Raw genomic sequence first — 20900 nt, 5'->3', positions numbered from 1 at the left:
GCGTGAGTCGCTTTGGGTAAAGCGCCCCTCAAACTTCGTTTAGCTTTGAGGAGTCAAACCTAAAAACCAAACTAAACCTAACCTTTTTTTTTTTTTTTTCTTTTTCGAATTGCAAGAGAAGCCTAATAACCCACTTCCGCCGTGTGCGACGTTTCTTGGTCGCCTATAGTTACTGTTGACATGTAGAACATATTTGCATCCGCTCAGCACCTCCGTTCTCGAATCGTTGCAGTGCTACGTTCCAGATCACTGCCCCCTCCGCGACTAGTATCGCCCAGCACCGCGTTTATCACAGTATAGGGCGCCTAGTGGGAGAGGTTCGCACGCACGCAATTAGCGCGGCAAACACAATTGGGGCCGAAAGGAGGGAACAAGAGGCGGCAGTCGACAGACGCGGCAATTTAGTCACCATACCACCATCACGAGCTGGGTCCCGGTGGTGGGCTTGCGATAAGATAAAGAGTCGTAAAAAGGAAACTACGGAACGCTCTAGAAATTCACTGCCGCAGGTTCTAGCCCCACGAGCAGCGGTCGTGCTTGGCGCCCTCCGCTCTATTGGTCGCCCGGTGCGCGCTAGGGGGCGTCGGTCTCGGTCAGGTGCGCCGGCGGCGGCGCCCTTTGGAGGGAGCGCGAAAGACAACACGTGCCGCGCACGCGGCGCAGGATGTTCGGCTAAACTCTGCCGCTCAGCGAAAGGTACCGGCGCGCAGCTGCCGTCAGTACGTCAGTCGCACCGCACGCCGCCCCGTTCAAGGCGCTCGTCGGAAGTCGACTGCTGCCATCGTCTCCGCTGTCCGTCAATCGCGCGCAGTGAGTATCGGCGCAGATAAGATGCGGCTTCCGCGTCGTGCGCCCGTCACGGAAGGGACGGAGGCCACGTCCAGCTTCCTGCGTTTCCGATATCCTTTCTTTATCGCGGTATCCAGCGGTGAGCACTCGGACAGCACGCGCGCGTGCTAGCTCCGACGTGCTCGTGGCTGTTTTTTTGTTTGTTTGTTTTTTAATTCGCGTGTTATATCAGCCAGTATACAGCAACTCATGGTGTAAATGCGTTTGTGCTGCTGCACTCCCTGCCCCAGTATCGAGGGGAAAGTGCAAAGGCAAAAACGCGATACAAGGCAAGCTAACATCCGCGTCAACATATATCATTATACGCTGAATCGGAGAGTTTGGTATGAGCAGACGCGCGATATCACCGACTGACAACATCTGCAGTCGATTCGCTAACCTAGCTGCGAAAAGATATGCGTCCTGGACTTACAGGGCTGGTCGCGGGTTCGACACCGCATAAAGGGTGCCTACACTTGCGGGAAAGCTCATCGTTCATTATCTGCCAAGGTCGTATGCTTCGCCTTTGTTTTTCTTTACTGTTTCGTTGCTCTGAAAGTAGCCGGCTACACAATTGCGGGGCTGTTGACATACCAGTGCGCAGTTAATTGCCGCAACGGTGACCGGTCTGAGAACCTTCGCTTAGGCACGTTTCCACTGTCAGTAAACTTTTGTATGCCGAGAGTTTGCAGCACGCACACCCGACGTCTTATTCTGCCGTCGTTCCCTGCTCCAAGTCTCGCGCGCATTTATTTCGAATAGATCTACACATAGAGAATAATAATATTTGAAAGATCGCGCGCTGGAAATCTTCGCTGAGCGGCAAGTCCACGAGGAGCAGAAGAAGCACTAATTTATTCCAGGCCCCTGCTACTCAAGCTGTCGCTTGAGCGTGTTGAGAGAGACTTGGCCGTGACAAGCATGCCTTTTCATAACTTGTCTCACAACTTTTATATCCACTCACCCCCTTCCCCCAGTGCAGGGTAGCAAACCGGTTACTGTTACTGGTTAACCTCCCTGCCTTTCCTCCTTATTTCTCGTATCGGTATTGCTCACCTGCACGAAGCGAGGTGGTGTAAACGAATTTCGGCAAATGAGAGTTCGAAAGCATTACTTTGCATTATGGTACTTTGTAAAGTTTTGAGTCGTGTTACGTTGCGTAACAACTATAAATCATGCCTATGACTGTTAGATTTTCGATACCTTGTAAACTGCCGAGTCATGCCACGTCCGAACAGTCAGTGCCCGGCCATGTCACTTGCCAATGACATGCCTGTGAAGAGGACCCCGATGTGTGTTGCCGAACTTGGCAGCTCGCTGCAGCCACGAAAGGAGCGACATAGAGGTAAATCTTCGCTTTAACCAAGTCGTATTAATGCGTTTACGTAGACTATAGGGAGTATGCAGTTACGTCATGGTCGCTTATCGTTATCTGCTCTGGCTTGCCCTGCTGAAGCTGTGTTCTATGCCACAAAATGGCGACTGTGACGTCTGTTGAATAACTCCTATATGATAGCAGCAAAATCAGAATCCTAGGGTTCGATTTCGATCTCAACAGCTGCCCGAGTTAGTAGCTCTTGTCTCGAGACATCTCGTGACATCACAGAAACCGCGAATCAATCAGTGTCTGACCATGTCACCTGCCAACACCCCCTGTCAGAGCCTCACCGCGGTTGCGCAGTGGTTAGGGTGCTCGACTGCTGCGCCCGAGGACGCGGGTTCGGATCCCGGTCGCTTTTCGAATGACGCTGCTGTACGTTGTCGGCGCACGTTAAGAGACCTCAGGTGGTCTAAATTTCCGGAGCCCTCCACTACGGCGTCTCTCACAGCCTGAGTCGATTTGGGACGTTAGGCCCTATAGACCAAACCAAATCACGCTTGTGGGTATTTCTAACTTGCGGAGAGCCAGACAGACACATGCAAGCCGATTTTCGCCTGAAGGGCTAGTACTGCTTTCGCATTGAAACTAGGCAATGATTAAGAAAGAAAGCAACACCAAGCAACTCACTGTGAAAATAAAACAAAATAGAGGAAATACTCGATGCATCAGGATGGCGCCCCATCGTGGTAAACTGAAATTACATATTATTAGCTTCGTTTCCTGGTGTGCGCGGCGCTCTCCTAAGTTCGAGCGCTGTATCGATCCATCAGAAAGCACAGAACTCTAACTACCGGGTCCAAATTTTGTTTCAAAATTCACCGGCTCTCGTTGTTCACCTCGTCGGCGCAAGGCGAAACGCAAGCTCCCGTTGAAATTTCCAGGTTTACCCGGAAGTAAGGATAATTATTTCTGTTTGTCTCGAATGTTTACGCACCAAGACTGAAACTCGACACCGGATTAGTTTTTATGCTTTAAGCGCGCTTCGCCACGGGAATTTCCATTAAAGCGCTATACTTTGTTTCTTGGTTTGTTTTTTTCTTGCATGGGCGCGCACACGCGTAGAAGCAGCCGCAACAGCGTCCGCGCTACCGAGGGGAGCACGGCGCAGGATTCACCATGCGCTGCAACGTGAGCGTCCTTATCCCGCGGCGCACAAAGAATGCAAGGGCAAAGGGGGCGCCTTCCGCCCCGTCTGTGTTCGCGCCGGAATGTTCTTATATTACAAAGAGATAGCGCAGACATTGATGTTCTCCCTCTTAAATGCGCGATACTTCCTTGCAAATGGGTCATACTTGAGCTGGCGTGGGCGAGTACCCGTGCACGTGTTTGTTTTTAGAGGCCATTTTGCAACACTTCTATTTTGCTATTGGGTGTTAGTACGGCCGACACGAGGCCACCTTGCAAACAGTGTCGTACGACAAGCAAGGCTCTTTTTAGATCCGGTGACAGATATGCGGATACTCTCGAAGAAGGGGTAAAATAATGCGTCGCGCTTTTGATTGAAAGATGTTTTCCCGGACCTGCCCGCGCTGTAACTACAGACAGGCAGGAGTGGGGGTGCGTTTACTGAAGCTCCACCATCAAGTTACCGGAACAGGTAATGACGGTTCGCGTTTACTTCGCTATAGAATCTGACCGGTGGTCATGGCAACGCTTGTCGATCCAACGATCAAAATAAATCTATGCGAGGAGGGGAAAGTTGTGCGGGAAGAAAGGCGACGTATACTCGACGAAAGTTTTTTTTTTTTTTTCCTTTATTATTTCGTTGCAAGCTTATTCAAGGCTCAAGCTTCCGTTTACTGTAACTAATGGTGCTCTTGTATCACAGTGATGGCGCGTTCACATCCGGTGACAAGGATTTGAGATTCCAACAGTAGCGCTTGGTCACTGCACAGAAGCCTCCTTTCTTGAATACCGCCGCCTATTGAAGATCCACCCTCCACCCCACTACGAGTCACTCTGAGTCAGTCTCCAGTTGCGGTAATTTGATTAGAAAAACTTCAGCGCAAATGAAATAGCCCGAAGGCGAAAAGAAGGGACAGGAAAGAGCGCTTTTAAGGCCCTTTACACCATGTGACGTTTGACTGCATCTGACTGTTCTGCCACCACTCTCGTATTTATTGCGCACGTTCTTGCTCAATAAAAATTAGTTGTCAGTCAGCGCTCTTTCCTGTCCCTTCTTCTTTTCGCCTTCGGGCTATTTTATTTGCGCTGAAGTTTTTCTAATCATTATGGACCAACTAGCCCAACAAAAAGTTTTACTGCGGTAATTTGTACCGTGTGAAGCCCTTCGATTAGAATCATAATTATGTATATCTGATTTTATTTGCGCTAATACGCTCTGCGACAAAATTTAAAGAAAACAAACGAATTCCCGGTCACATGTCCACTCCTGCACGCCCCGTGTCGAAGATGTAAGCACTGCTATGGGATAACTCGATGGAAGCGCTCGTCGGCCGTAGCGTAGCTATCCACGCTCGAAGAATGCCCCACAGCTCTCAAAGCCCTCAGAGAAAACTTATGCAATGTCGTTAATTACACTAGTGAACTAAGAGCGTCTTCGAACCAGATCTGGCTCGTATTGCAGCACATCGAAGATCGGAGTTGCCAATCGAGCCGCGTCCCTGAGACTGCCCATTACGCGCTATACTTTTCATCGCTGCTCCAGACCTGTCATTTTCCACATCCAATCAACCGCGGTCATTGTCGGATTGCCTCACTTACCTCCAATCAACCTAACTCCACAAAATATGCTGGTTGACAACCGCTGGTATTTGCAGGTATCCGCAGCTGAGCGGGCAATACGAGGTATGCGTCTCCATTCGTTCGAGCATGCAAATCGATTGTGCGGCCTATGTACGCTTTCTACATTTAGCACATTATAGCGTCGAACTGAGCCCTTTCGCGATTATAACAAAAGGGACAGCGTCGCTGCTCTCACGTACCTCGCTCTGCGGTTATTTCCACTCGCTGATCACATTTAATTTCGCATCGAGGGATACGTGGCGGAGCTCGCCGCGACGTCGCTCCAAGTATCTCCGGCATACATGACAGTAATTGATTTATAGTAATAAAATTACTGTAATTTAATTACTTTTTCCGGTCATTTTTAATGTAATGAATTACTTTTCCAGTCTGGTAATTCAGTAATGTAGTGAATCACTTTTGGGCAGTAATTTTGCTGCAAAAGTAATCAATTCCTTTCGAAATTACTTTTACTAAAGGGCATCACTTCTCTTTCAATAGACATTACTGTAGAGTGCCGCGATAGAAGAAACGGCGTGAGGCAAGCCTGGGCCAGTGTAACAGACTGGCAAAAGGAGGCGGGACAAAGAAATGAAACGCAGAACTCTGAGTCTGAGTCCTCCTGTGTCCTGTGTAGCCGGGCCACTTAGTGCGGCTATCCTATGTGTAGTTGCAACCATTCCCCCAGCAGCAGCAGGAGGTAAGGCGTCAAGGGGCTGGCGGACGGGCAGGTGGGGCAAGAGGGTAGGAGTTCAAAACTAGTTAAGAGTGCACAGTGACACTCCCTGTTGCGTCGGCCAGGACTCGGTGATGCCTGTGCCACCACGGAACTAGAGAGAAAGAGAGAGAAAAGGGGGGGGGGGGGGGGGGGGGGGTAGACGAGCGGAAGGGTCCATGGCGTGAGCATTACTATACTACTGAGCCTGAGCACAAGGTGCCAAGGTCGGTTCTTGGGATATGGGAAACAGTAAATAGCCTATCTTCTTTGGGGAGTTCAAACGGCGGAGACAGCTCTGAGCCAGCGACGTTCAAACTTGCTTCTGTTTTTGTTTTGTTGCCGTTACCATATTTTTGTGACACGTGCTTAGGAAAGAGCGAGAGAATTAATTGTCAGGGGCAGAATTTGGCGGGAAGACGAAACAAAGTGTGTGTGTTGCGTCTGGAGAGAAATTGTTTTATTTGCTCGCTTTACTTAGTTTTTGCATAGATGAAAACTAAAAAGTAATTTAAAAGTAATTGAATTACTCGGCAAAAGTAATTGTAATGTAATTTAATTACCTTTTCGGAGTGGTAATTAGTAACAAAATTTAATTACATTCCTGCCATTTTCAGCAAAGTAATTAATAATATAATTTAATTCCTTTGCAAAAGTCATTTTGCCATTCATGAACTACGGCTGGGCGTCGCGTCGGCGCTTTTCGACGCGCGAACACCGTGCATGGTACAAAAACGTCGCATGTATTCCCGGGCTTAAGGCATATCCCCCTTGCCTTCTATAAGGTTCATGTTTGCGTCAAAGGCTTTGATAGTAAGTACACTCCGCTAGCAGGTTTGGAGCCCGTAACCAAGCTCAGTGGGACAGCCGTCGAATGAGACATCTAAATACCATCTCCGGTGAAGGCACACGCTGTTGGCGTAGGCATATGCTTATGACTCTCATTTGGAACGCGGGAGCCGCCTATGTCTTACCCGTCATTGAACTGCACGGCGTTATTTTGGCTTCCTGCATACATCGAAGCATGCCGCCCGGACATTCGCCCGCAGTCTGAAGCACCAGTCGTTCGCTGTACAATGGGAAGCACGCTGGTCGCTCTCGACCTCTGGGTGAGGGCGGAACCCGCGAGTTCGTGGGTTTAACGACCCCTGGCTCGGGTGCAGGACCCAGGCCACGGCTCGATTTAGGCACTGCTCCACACAGGTATAGTGCCGTGCGATCGATACGTACGTTCACAATGCGGGAACTCGGCGGCGCTTCCCCATGTTGCGCGTATTAGGGCGCACCGTCACTGACCGAGTGGACGTGCCGCTTAGGCGTTTACTCCGCTCGGACTCGTAATGTGCGTCCCGTGCGCGTTTTGTTCGGCACCTCCAGGCGCGTAAACGGCAGTCTGTTCAGCAACTTTGTCGAAAGCGGTGTAGTTAAGCTAGTGTTACTATTTAGCAGTAGCGGCGTCGATTGTAATGGTTTTATACGTACGGATCGTTTTAGTCGTGAAAGTATGGGGTCGCATTTCCGCAAAGCTTAAATTTTTCTTTCACGATTTTTGTTTTCAAATTGTTCATTATTTCGAGAAAAAACGCACTCCAGGGTTCACAGTCTTCGAACTTGTGCAGAGCGCTGGAACCGCGCGCTGTCCTTCACACTGTAGCAACGTCTTGCCGTTCTCGCTGCTCGGTTCTACCGGCAACGCTTGCACCGAAACAGATACACTTGCAATCCAGCTACGATATAAGAACATCAAAAAAAAAAAAGATAAAAAAAGATAAAAAAAGCCGGAACAGTCCCGCAAAATACCATTTTGTCGATGACGATCAGGCGAGCGCTTTTCTTCGACGCACATCCTGCCAGCGGCTAAAGCCCTTTATAATCACGGGGCTTTACCTCGGATTTTCAGAGCGTACCCTTTGAAACAGGTACCACCACACTCGCTTTTCTTCGCTTTACACTCCACTAACCGATCTGTACAATTCATTTCTTCCTTTTAAAAGGCAGACAAATTCTGGTCACTCTTACTCAATTCCAATTCTGAACTCTGATTGTGTATCTTTATGTCCCTGCCTCGCTTTTAATCCGCCTATATTCCAGTCATTTTTATTAAAACCTGCCGCAGATTCATTCAGATTACCATTGTTATTTCTAAACCCTAGGACATCAGGAAGCGTGACTGGGGCTGTATCGACTAAGGGTGGGTACTGCCAGGTCCTAATAAAATCGATTGTTTTTATAGATTCGCCACCAGCACACGTATCGTCGTCCTGGTCATCAGTTTCTTATAGCTTCACGTTTTCAGACACCTTGATCTCGCTTCAAACAGCACGGTGCTGCCTCTTAAGTCATTATAGAACATTTCCTGCCTGATTTGACTTTTCCATTTTCTGTGCAGGTCCAGAGAGACTTTTCATTAAATTAACCCACCTCGTCCGCCTTATTTGTCAGGCGTTTGAAGCGCATTAGCCGCCCTCTGTTTTTGTCCTGTTTGGTCAGGCGTCCTTACTACGATTTGCCAGCGCAGTTAACGACGCCCAGACTATCTCTCTGTATACTGCATCATTTGTGGTTCTGCCGTGAGCGCTTAACTGCAGTCTGCCAACAGATTTCTACTTTAATTCTAGACCTGACTCCCTTAGACACAAAAACGAATTCTCGAACAAAATCTGGAACTATGATTTCTTTCCAAATACCTCTTAGTACTTCATAACTGTTGTGCTCCCATAATGTTCTATGCTTTCCTATCGGCACATCTCATCGCCTTATTAGTCTGTTCATGCTTTGCTATGTTCATAGCAAAGCATGAAATGCGTTCCTTCGGAAATACGTGTATCTTGTCATGCTGCTCGCCCGATGGAGAGTAAGCATCTGATCAGTGCCATCGTTGAATATCGTCAAGCCTGACTTATTCGTGCATAAGTTAAGTCTCCACATATATTATAGAGGATCTGTAAATCTCTGGTTGTCAGTTTATTTATTTATTTATTTATTTATTTATTTATTTATTTATTTATTTATTTATTTATTTATTTATTTATTTATTTATTTATTTATTTATTTATTTATTTATTTATTTATTTATTTATTTATTTATTTATTTATTTATTTATTTATTTATTTATTTATTTATTTATTATTACTCTCAAGGCCAGGGGCATTTCAGAGGGGTCAGTTGATATGCAGTAGCGTCCGAATATATTACATTCCGAATATATTACATTCGCAAAGTAGCGCATATCTGTTGTCACGCAATCTTCAGCATAGTGGTTGGGTGGACCGCCCCTTTTGAAACCGGTTGCTGGTAGACATTGCCACGTGGTTTGGGATTCTCTGATTCTTTGGAGGGGAAAGGGAGGGGGGGGGGGGGGGGTTGCATACCCTTAACAATTATTACCTTGCTAATTGCCCTCCTTTCAACTACGACTATCAAACATTATCGGTTATAACGAATCGCGACCAGCAAAAACTGTCCATACCCGACGGCGCTGGTGTTTTTCTTGCTCCTGTAAGTGAACGCGTGTGACGAAAGCTTCGGCTTCATATTTAGTATTGATTCCGACACCAAATTCATCGAAACATAGGATCGATGCTCGGCTAAGGTTTCCCAGAAAGGCAGCTAAGAGCGTATACCGTGTCTAATACCTTTAAGTGCTTGGCACGACGCACATTGCGTCCTCTCGCCCGAGCGCATACTGCACGTCGCCAGACGGATTTCTTGTGCTGTGACTGCGGATGGTGGTGCCGGGCGTGGTGTCGGCCGCAAAGATGGTGCTGATAAGTCCTGGGAGCAAACACAAGCCTCCCTCTAAGCGGGGAAGCGTTATACATTGGGTCGAAATGTCCAACTTTGTTGGGCTCTTCTGTTGGCTTCGTGTAGCGCCGCAGTAATACACCAACTATAGTCCTGTATCAGTACATGTTGTAGCTTCGTGTTTATTAATGTTAAGCGTAAGAGCATAAGATATGCACCCAGATGTAGAGATAGGGACAACAGGATGTCAGAGAACATGTACTGCTCAGTGTGTTATCAAGCGAGACAAAAATAACCCGCTCCTCGCACCGCGGGAAGTACTCCACACGTGGCCACAAAGGGAAAGAAAATAGGAAATAAAAGAAATGTGACCGCAGGGGATACGCAAACCGCACCCGGGACACAAAGAAACCCTCGCACTGTGCTCGGCATGTATACTCGACCCCCATGCGTGAGGCGACGCGCTACCGGTCGACAGCCATTTCGACATCTGTGATGAATGACGAGATATTAAGCGCAGAGGTGCCAGAACAATCCTGCAGGGCTGTTTATTTAACTACTAGGTTCAACATTCTCAAGGACCATAAACTAAACGAAACATGGTAAATTTTTCAACTTCCTTTGTGTCTTTTCAGGCTGCCCTGAATGTTACCTCAAACGAGGTCTTCATTCTAATCGCCAGTCAGCACTTATTTTTATTCTTAAGCCCCAATATGTGGTGTGACTGACTAGTCTAGGGGGAATGATATACGGCGTATAATGTCATTCAGCCTTTCCACCGCGTTTTTGTTTCGCAGCGTGAGAACGTCGCATAATTAAAACTCTGATCTGCAATATGCATCAAGAAGAGTGCGATGAAGGACACTTCTGGCGCACTTGCATGCTCTTTTGCTGCCGCCGCTCTGCCGACGGTCCCATTCAGCCGCAGTTAATTATAATCTCTCCGACAAAGTAACAAGACTGACTGCGGTCACCTGAAACAATTTCTTGCATACGAGCGAGCAAAGAAAAGTCCCGTTCACTGAGAGGCGGCTTGTCGCGATTCCAGTCACGCGATTTGTGACGTATGCGCGTGCTCAAGCTGCGACCGCAGGCATTGCGCTGTCAACCAAAGTCAATGTCAATCTCGGGTTACGCGTTTATCACTTTTTTTTTTTTTTTTTTTTGCGCAAGGACTAGGTTGTAAATGTCAGTCCGAAAATGCAAAGCCGGAGGCGACATCGTAGGTCACCGGTGGCTCGAAGTAGAAGCAATCGTTACGAAAAACGGACTTTTTTTTTTTTTTTCTGGTGGACGCTGGCACAACCGCGTGAAGCGTGCACCGTGCAGGGTGTGGCACGCTACTCCCGGTGACGTCACGTGTTTCGGGCCTGCCGTTTGCACGGTCGCAATAATAGGCGCCCACATTTTCGTTGGCCTGTCACGAAAGATCGTGCCAGACGCTCCCGTACACGGTGAGGTGCACGGAACCGCTGTTCTCCTCGTGATTCTTGAGACACCGCGCAGCTGCCCGCTGGCTGTCTGTCTTGCCCCATTGTATGCGTTGCTTGGAGGCTTTGAATGGCGCCAGTGATAAGCCCAGACTACAGCTTCATGGGTGGCTTGCTAAAGCAGCTGCTGCTCAGCTTATACAAAAAATAGGCGGCTATAAATCTCAATGTCGTGACCCAATCTGGTATGTACACGTTGTCGCCCTTAGTACGCATGCAGGAATTCGAATTCCTGCTCGATAGCTGTATTTCGAACGTATTCCACGCAGAATTAAATAAAAAATAGAAAGCGTGCAATGTGTTAAAAATATAGAAACATCGTCTGAAAGATTACATCTGGCAGCGCGGATACGTTATTCCGATGGATAAATTTGATAGCGCCTGTGTAATTAAACATAGGCGCACTTTAATGAGTCCGAGGTGGCCTCAGTTAATTCAGCGCCCTCCGTTGCGGGGACAGCCTCCCGGTGTTAATTACCCGGCGTGAAAATCAATCTTTCTCTACCTCGTTTGGCAAAGCTGTCATGACGTATTTGCCGAATGAGGGAGTCTCTCAACAGCTTCAAAAGTAAAAAAAAAAAAAAAAAGTCCGGCGCTGAAGAGCATTGAGCTAGCTACTTGTGTGGATGCAGCGCTATGAGGAGGTGCAGTCGTGGAGCAGAAAATGGAGAGAGGGGCGAGTGAGGAGGGTAGCCACTCTGTGTTTGCCATTACCTGGAGCCTTTTCGTGCTTATTGCGACCAGACCCTGTCGCAGTAAGCACAGAGTTCTTGCCTTATCTCATATGTGTTTCCGCGAGCTAATATGTATAGATTTTTTTTTTTTTTTCACGGACGATTGCAGACTGGAACGTCCTGCCGATTAATTCGCCGTTTTCATCGCCCACCAAATGAAGTGTGATTATTGTGTCGTGCGTTGACTTTTCGTTGTATTGTCAATGCACCATTGTGCGATTTCTTTTCTTTTTTTGTTGTTGTTGTTGTTGGGAAGGGGGGGGGGGGGGGCTGTATAGCATTGATTGTGCCAACCTCTCCTGCTTGGGCTTGGTATGTCTGCAGCATTTCTTAAATAAATGAAAACTACAGCCCCGCTTCAATAAAGCCGTAGGAACGTGTCTGAGCGTAGTGCTGCGTATCTGACTCTGGATGCAAGGGTCCCAGAGGGTTCGACTCCCATCTCACAGGGGTTGCCCGAGTTGGCAGTGCCTGCCTATTCGGCCATGTTTCGTGGTCTCTTGTGACGTCACACAACCCACCGCCCAATCAGCGCACGGTGCCAGCTACCACCTGCCATATAGGCATATGCCGCTCGTGATTTTTCTCTCGCAACGCCCACGCTGGGCTTTCTGCAGAACATTTAGGGCAACAGTGGGACCATTTTTTTAACCTACACCAACTACACTGGTGTAGCTAAAAACCATTGGAGGTATAGGAGATTTTCTACGCTGGTGTAGGTTAAGAAAAAAAAAAAAAGCCCTAGTATTAAAACGTTCGCGCTGTCTATTTCTCTGTCACCGTAAAGAAGAAAGTGTTGAATCATTAAATATCGTCACGACGGTAGGCGCAATTACATGTATATTCATCATAAAACTGCCGATCTTCGCTTCGGTTTTTGGCAGGTCTCTGCGAACGTGATGAACTTCGAAAAGAACGCCTAATCATCTATTTTGCATTTCATCATAGACCAGATGTGCAACTTTCTGACCTTCTCGCCCACCTGAAGTCCCACATGATAAAAACTGCGTGACAAAAAGGAGGATAATAAGAAGATAACAAGAATGGAGGTCCCAGAGCAGAAGCTGTATCGTGAACTCCTTTCTGTATTTGTAAGAATTCAAATGTAATCGTAAAAACAGCAGCAGTTTACAGTGAAATGACAGCGAAATCATTATGAACAAAAATAAAGAAAGCAAGTCACGAATAACACACGTTATTCCGGTGAGGAAGAGATGTGTCTAATTGACTGCTTGTAATTAATTATATTTTTGTGTAACTTTGTAATTTTATTCATTACTTTTTCAAACAGTCCCGTTTCGAGCAATTCAATTACGTTTCTTCTGTAATATGATGTCGGTAATTAATTACATTGCAAAAAACAAAAAAAGAGGCAACAGGGGCGAAGCTTCCATCACAATGTGATTGCGTCAAATTGTTCGGCCGCACGACGGTGTGTATGACTGCCTGACCATGCATACCGTGGTAGACGACGTCAGCAACCCTGCCGTCGAAGGCCGACGACAAAACGTCCACTAGTTTTTGGCCGAAAAATTGTACCTGACTTATCATGATTTATTATTCCACACCAGAATCCGCGCCTGATGTTCTCAAGAAAACAGCTATGAACAATTTTTTTTTTTTTTTCAGCTTTTCAACGCTCTTTTCACAAAGCCAACAAAGAATCGCGGCGCTTCGTTGAGGACATAAAAAAGTGGACACAGAAAAGTGGAAGGAAAATGTAACGCGTAATAAGAACTCATCAGATGGTGCAATTAATGGTCATGCCTGAATGTGTATGACGTGTGGTGCATAAACGGTATGTCATGTCATTGTCATTGTAGTGTGAGTCAGAGTAGCTTAAGTCATGAGTTATGATCTAGCACTAATGTCTAAAGGCATGGTTCAGGGTTTGCGTTAAGACATACATAAGTCACGAGTCATAGTCATCACTTGTGGGCCATAAAAAGTGCTGAGTCATGAGTCGCAAATGTCACGTTACGGTAAGTGTCGCGTGACAAGGTCACACAACAGTCAAGCTGCACGAGAATGTCCCGTGGCTTTGAGAACGCCACGCGACAGGAGCGGCGGCGTACTGTCAATCCCACAGTTTCAAGAGCGCTGCAACGAACACGCACCAAAGAACGCCATGCGACATGAGCGACGGTGTACCGCCCAATCCGACATTTACAGGAACAGTGCAGCGAATGCGCGCCAAGGAAGGGAAATTTCCACTATGCGGCACGAGCCAGAACCACCTGCACGAACCCTGGCAGCAACGCTCAGGCTTTCGCATTTTTTCAACGCAGCATCTGCAGTGCTGTCAGATTTTCACTTATTGATACTGCGATATATCACAATACCTTAGTAGGGTGGGAATCGAAGTACATGAACGCTGAAACAACAAAAGGAAGATCTTAAATGTGAAGAACGCAACTGCACAATTACAAACCAAACACATGTTTGTAGCGGTAGAAAAGATGTGAAAAAATTAAACGCACTTTTTAAGCATTGCCCCGCCGGTGTGGTGCAGTGGTAAGACGCCCGACTACTGTGCCGGAGTTCCCGGGTTCGAACCCGACCACGGCGGCTGCGTTTCGATGGAGGCGAAACAGAGAGGCGTCCGTGTGCTGTGCGATGTCAGCGCACGTTAAAGATCCCCAGGTAGTCGAAATTACTCCGTAGCCCTCCACTATGGCTCCTCTTTCTCTCTTTCCACTTTCACTCCCACCTTTCTCCCTTCCCTTATGGCGCGGTTGAGGTGTCCACAGAGCAGGTGTGACAGATACTGCGCCTTTCCCTTCCTGTGAACCAATTATTATTATTCTTTTAAGCATCTTTAGCGTAGTTTTTGTTACTGCAATGTTAGTAAGATTAATCTAGTCTGTAATCGTCCTAGGGAAAAAGGAGGGCTTATTTATTAATTCATGCATGCAATATTCTTGCTATAAAATAATACCGTTGTCTCGTGTTATACCTGGAGGAGAACAATAAAATATTGGATGTGTCATTATTTTTTTATCTTTGATTAATTGAAAAAAAAATAAATAAATTTCGAGATGCGGCACCTGTGAGAGTCTGGAAGCAAACTATTTGATTAAGAAGATCAGTGATAGATGCATTGCTATATGAGTTATAGATAAACCCCACTGTTTTCTTTTGAGCTCTGTCTTAGCACTGTTAGAGTGAGTGAAATGATCCCAGATTATCACCGCATATTCTAACATGGGGCGAATAATGATGTTATATGAACGTGAACGTACAGAGATAAGAGCTTCAGAGCATGTCGGGGGAAAAATAGTTTGCGTAGGGAAATATAGCATACGACGTTGTCAACGTGCATTGTCCAGGAGAGGTTATCTCAGATCCGAAAGACAAAGTACTTGTAAGTATGCATTCACACTGTGGCGCAGTGGTTAAGATGGCAGACTACTGTGTCGTACAGTACCCGGGTTCGAACCCGACCGCCGGCGGCTGCGTTTCGATGAAGGCGAAACGAAGAGGCGTCCGTGTGCTGTGCAATGTCAGTGCCCGTTAAAGAACACCAGGTGGTCGAAATTTCCGGAGTCCTCCACTACGGCGTCTCTCATAGCTTGAGTCGCTTTGGGATGTTAAACCCCACAAACCAAACCAAACTCCAGAGAGTATTTTATTGTTTACAGCATAGTTAACACAAACATGCACGCACGCACACACGCACACACGCACACACACACACACACACACTTAAAGAGGAGAGGCTTCTTTTTCTGCGTTCTACGCATGAACACTTTTATCATAATTAGCACAAACTTGCCATTGGTCACTTCATATTATTACCTGAGTGAAATCATTATTTAGCCAGAATTTAACACCCGTAGTACTAATATTTTTATGCAACACACAACCTTCGGTGTACACTGCTGTAAAAACTAAGATGTTGTAAGTAATGATATTGTCGCCAACATCTTAGTTTAGCATTATAATTCGAGTAATCGATTACTCCACTGTAATCTTCAGTTACTTTTCTGGGGCTGTAATTGACGACAGTAATGATTTACATTTCAGCAGGAGTAATTGTAATTGTAATCGATTACTTATTTTCTGTAACGTGTATACAACACTGCGGTATAAGGCCATATAAGAATGTAGTTTACGGCTAAATGTAATAAAAGACGCTGTATGTTTGATGTCAGTAGAAAGCTGGTTCCAAAGTCATAATGCAGAGAAAGGATTAGCTTCGGCATTAAAAGAACGATTAAATTATGAATTTCACCAAGGGCCTAGTTCATGGTCATGAAGAAATGATACGGATGGCTTGATGCCAAAAGAAATAGTGGTGTCTGTTGCGCATGGCGTCGTCCTACTGGCCTTTTCGGTGGCTAGACAATGGCTGCTGCAAAGATAATTTTTTGAGTGTCATCGCGTGTTGCCTAAGCCTACAGATTTTCGCCTTAAAAATGCTGTTGAACGACGGAAAATGTGTGATTTTTTTTTAGCTGCCATCAGCCCAACCTGTGAACTGACGGAAAAGTAAAACCGGAAAACATACCATAGATACTTTCGGTCAATATAACCTTAGCTTTGTTAGTTGTAAACAGAAATATACCTGTGAAATCACAATCTAAAAACATAAAACATAGCAGAAAAGAAAAGTTTTGGCGGGCAAGCCGCCAGAACGTTTTTTTTTAAACAAAAAACGTTTAGTGCGCCAACGCGGCTCGCCATTCTCGGCCATCCGGTCGGCTTGTCTTCAGTCCAACAGTACCTCGATAAAATCCACGCCATCAAAGACTTCCTTATTCGCCATACGAAGATTCTCGTAGCTTTGGCGACCTTTTTTCGCATTGTCTCGCTAAACTGAACACCTCCAGGAGACGTCCCTTTTACATTTAACCCCACTCAAGAGGAGGCTTTGTCGCAGCTCGCTACGTTGCGGACCACGTCGCCGGTTTCAGCTAACTTTGTCGCGTCAGCCTCTACTCAAGTTCGCATCGACGCGAGCATACTCAAAATCGATGTTTTACTGGTTCATCAACAGGCATTACCGTGATTACGTTTTTGGCTTTCTTCACTATAAAAGACCACACGGACTGACATGGTGGTTGAGATTTGCGCCTGCAGCTGTTCGTTCACCGTCACGTCCATGCGTCTGCACTGCGACGCGTATACTCTTTTCTCGTCTTGGCGTGTCGCGCATACGTATGCCCAGATGCGCGGTCGTTTCTGTTGAGTTGCGGCGCGCCAGCGTAAAAGGAAAGCCCTCTATACGTTCCGGTTCTCTTCAGCCTCCGGACATTATACCTCTGATCATAATGATTAGGACAATTGTTCCACCTTACATTACGTTTGTGCGCAGTTGTCGTCATGACAGCGCCGGTTTTTTATTATTATTTTTGTTCAACAGGCACCCTACACATACCCTTGCACACACTGATATCGCCCACCTTTCGTCAAAAAGACGTGACAGGCGATCGTTGGGCCAAATGGATGCGTAGATTTAGACTGTCCTTCCACTTTGCACGACACACCATTGTTTATATCCCCGCAAGCGTTGGTGAATAGGATCGTAAGCGATGAAAAAACTCTCCGTCCCGGCACACTGGTCCGGCCCAAACTGAATGAGCCGCCCTGGCCAGACAAGATGGCGTGCCTTCGGGTGCACAGTCAGTACTAACTCCCTGCCTCCTGGGCTACCCCGCTGTAAGGGACTCGGGCAGCCCGAGCTTCCCGCATACTAGGCAGAAGACGAGGCATATGACTCCGCCCAACGGTAGAGCCATGTTGAGGGACTGCCCTGCATGGTTCTATGACATGAGAGAAAACACCTCAATGATAATTACCAAATTCAGTTATTGATCTACACCGAGCAACGACGCTTGGGAGCAACCCACACAACTGTCGACAGCAGCGTGGGTCCTCTGGAAGTTTGCACGTGAGGCAGGCATTAACCTCTAAATGTGATATCCCTGTCCATTTTTTCCTCTTCCGCGAGTAGGCTTTTGGAGTCTGCTCCAGTCGATAAAGACGACTCAACTCTCAACGTCAACCTTTCTTAGTAGTTCTTTACTCTCTCATGCTTCTACTTGTTTTCCGCCTCGAGAGGAGAATCTTCCGTCTGTCGCTGACGCACTCTCCGGAAGCGTTGTTGTCCGGTTCATCGCACGTCTTTGACGCTTTGTATGCCGCTCGTTGGAGGTCCCACTTTCACTTATAAGCACCCGCCAGGACAACTGCCAAACAGGGCTGGGAAAGATACTTCCAAAAAGTATCTTCGATACAGATACTCGATACCCTAAAAAATTGTATTTCCGATGCCGATACAAGATACAGGATCGAAATCGAGTTTTGATACAGATACTCGGTACTGTATCGTCGATACTTCGATACATCACTGAAATTCTAACATAATAAAGGTGGTAATACGATTAGTAGCATTAGGAAATTATAACATGCTTTCTGGAATCCTTAGAACATTCCTATAGCGCAAGCTTTCCGAAAGGGCTTAATGAATACAGCACGGATTTACTGTTTGGGCGGCTGTCCTTGTCAGAACTTCACATTTAATTGAAGTCATGGTTACAGTTAAGCGATTGCTTCCACAAGCAGCTTAGCGAAATATTTCTTTAAACTAATGCTCTTCATGCAAACCGACCCGTGAGCACTTAGCTATATACATACAAATACAAAGGTGCAACCTGCGTGCGTTTGGGGAACTGAGCAGTTATATTGCCATTAGTGCGACAACAAACTTTTGAAGCCTGAGTTGCTTTGGGACCTTAAACCCCAGAAACCAAACCAAAGCAAACTTTTGAAGCTCTGCATATTGTTAAAAGCTAGAATAAAATGGCTGAACATTATTTAGCTTACAAGCTTGTGTTCTTGCCGCCTAGCAGAGCCGGTACGCGGAGCCCAGGGGTTTTGGATTGTGCATAGGTTACTGCGTCCGACAGCACACCGAGGGCACTGCTTGGCAAAATCGGATGGCAAAGGGTGGGAATTAAGAGCGGGTACAACAGTGTGCTGGCTCCCTATACTGCGTGTTTGCCTTGCGTTTCCGCTTTGCTCATATCTCTCTGTGTGTCTGTTAAAGGCTTAGCAGCTTTTTTTTTTTTTTTTTCGCCTTCGTGCATAGCTTCGTGCTATGCACTCGGTACTCAAAAGCAAAGCATCTCAAGAGCTCTTACTTACCGTTGCCTGCTTCAGTTTTAAAGAAAGAGAATCTGGAAATGTGGTTGAAGCTGAGGGGTCGGGCCATTTGTAGGGAACTTGAGGCTGTACTACCAGCCGTGTCTCAGGGTCTGTATACCGTCTGAGCGAGCGCCGTCAACCCGAAGTCTCACAGCGGTTTCAATATTTGAAGTTTTCTGTAGTATCGAGTGTCTTCAAAATACACGATACTTTAAAAATGTATTTTCAATACCGGTAGTCCGATACTTTGATTTTCAGCACACGATACCTAATACCGATACATAAAATGTATATAAAGATAGTATCGAAGATACATGTATCTTCGATACTGTCCATGACTGCTGCCAACCCGTTAAACCGCCAAGACAAGCTGGCACAAAATCACTTCACAGAACAGCGGCATACGGCGCGTCACCATACACAGTAGCCGAGTTGTCCCCATGGCAACCATACTCAGTTTGCGCATTCCTTCTCCCGTGGCGAGGGGCACGTTCCGGCCTCTCATGTGCAAGTGCAGAATGAGATTTCCCTTCCTCCACCGTGGTCGGTGAGGAAGTCCGTTTACAACCACCTCCATCGAGAAGTCTTCTCTTCAGGCCCACTTGCCTATGCGATGCTGATCTCCTCGTAGAAAAAAATCATCTTCCGTCCACCGTCTCATAGCGTCGTGCTCCCTCAGATCACCGATGTGAACTGCGAATCGCCTAGTTCAACTTTCCAGCGTCGAGCATCATCACCGCGACTGATGCTGTTGACGTTCGATTCATGCCGTACCGCGCAGCTGATCCCCATCCAGCACTGCATGGAGAATGCGCTAGGCGCTGTTCCTGCAAAAACGCGAACAGCTGTACAATACCGCCTCCAGTTCGGCGTACACATGTAAAAAAAAAAAAAAAAAAAAAAAAAAGCATGTAAACGGAACTTGCGAAAACGTTATAACAATGCCAGTGGCGATAAACTTTCATTCTAGAAATAGCAGGTATGTGCTCTTCAGTAGCGTACACTGCTAGGTTAGTGCCGCTGCTACATGTGTTACTATTGAGCGGAAATGAGTACAGCGCGTGACCAAATAAAAAGAAAAAGGCGGCTGCTGCGGACTAAATCATTTATTGAGTAGAATACGCCGGATACACGATATGCATGAAGCCCATCCTCTTCCTTTTCGCCGCTTTTCATTTTGTTCGATCTCTCGTTGTTCGCGCATGTGTTAGGTATTTTAAACTTTCTTGAATCTGTGCCGCAGACAGAATAGAGCATAAAATAAAATAGAAACAATGTGAGCCCCATTACGGTCGAGGGAGCCTTTTCGCAACGATGCGGCCTTATGAAAGACGGTATGCGGTCCCCGCAAAGGTATAAGAAGACAGAAGAAAGTATAAAGCGGCTGCACTGGCTACCACTTCCCTCTATATAGAAATCAATAAAATCACAATAAAGAAGGGTGTAAGGCAGAGAGACGCAATTAACGAATAATACGATCGACTCCCTGATCGTATTGCATTGCTGAGTTACACGTGTGGCGAACTGCAAAGCATGATTCCTACATATACAAAACACAAGAGTGGGTCTAAAAATGATTATGCAGAGAACCCGACTCTTACACAACAGTTGCGGAATGGAACAGCTGTTTACAATATGTAGAGAGGCACTCGAAGAGTTAAAGTAATACATCCACTAAGGGCAGGTACTAACAGCTGATCCGGACCCCGAAACTCAGCTAAGTAGAAAAGCAAGGATTTCACCGGCACTCACTTGTGGGGTGGAAACGTGGAGGCTAGTGAAAGGGGTTCAGCCTAACAGAGGACAGCGCAAAAATCTATGCAAAAAAAAAAAAAAAAAAAAAAAAACGAAAATAAAAAAAACAAGCATGTAACCTTAATGAGAGCAGAGTGCGTCACGAAAAAAAAAAAAAAAAAAAAAAAAAAAAAAAAAAAAAAACTCAAATGAATGATATAACCGAAATCGAGAACTAAATGGGCATTGGCAGGATATGTAATGGAAAGGTAACATAATTCCAATAGTTGTTAAGGGTAACTCACAGGACTCGAAGAAAAGAAAAGCATGCAAATGCAGCAGACAGGTGGGCGGATGAGCTTAGGAATTGTTTGCGCGG

The 20900-nt window shown here is 46.4% G+C and overlaps 1 protein-coding gene across 1 annotated transcript in view; it reads left to right on the top strand.

Annotated features, from left to right (window-relative positions):
* Positions 1-676: 676 nt before the first annotated feature.
* Positions 677-20900, top strand: part of LOC146205708 (uncharacterized) — a gene marked incomplete at its 5' end in the record, with an annotated part of 70171 nt that continues 49947 nt past the window's right edge. Inside the window, one exon of the mRNA XM_084590367.1 lies at positions 677-810. Coding sequence (XP_084446493.1) covers positions 677-810 — 134 coding nt within the window. The remainder of the gene's footprint in view (positions 811-20900) is intronic.

Source organism: Amblyomma maculatum, chromosome 1 (genome assembly GCF_055883805.1).
Source record: "Amblyomma maculatum isolate TAMU_Amacu chromosome 1, ASM5588380v1, whole genome shotgun sequence".
Lineage (NCBI taxonomy): Eukaryota > Metazoa > Arthropoda > Arachnida > Ixodida > Ixodidae > Amblyomma > Amblyomma maculatum.
This window is presented reverse-complemented; position numbering and strand designations above follow the sequence as displayed.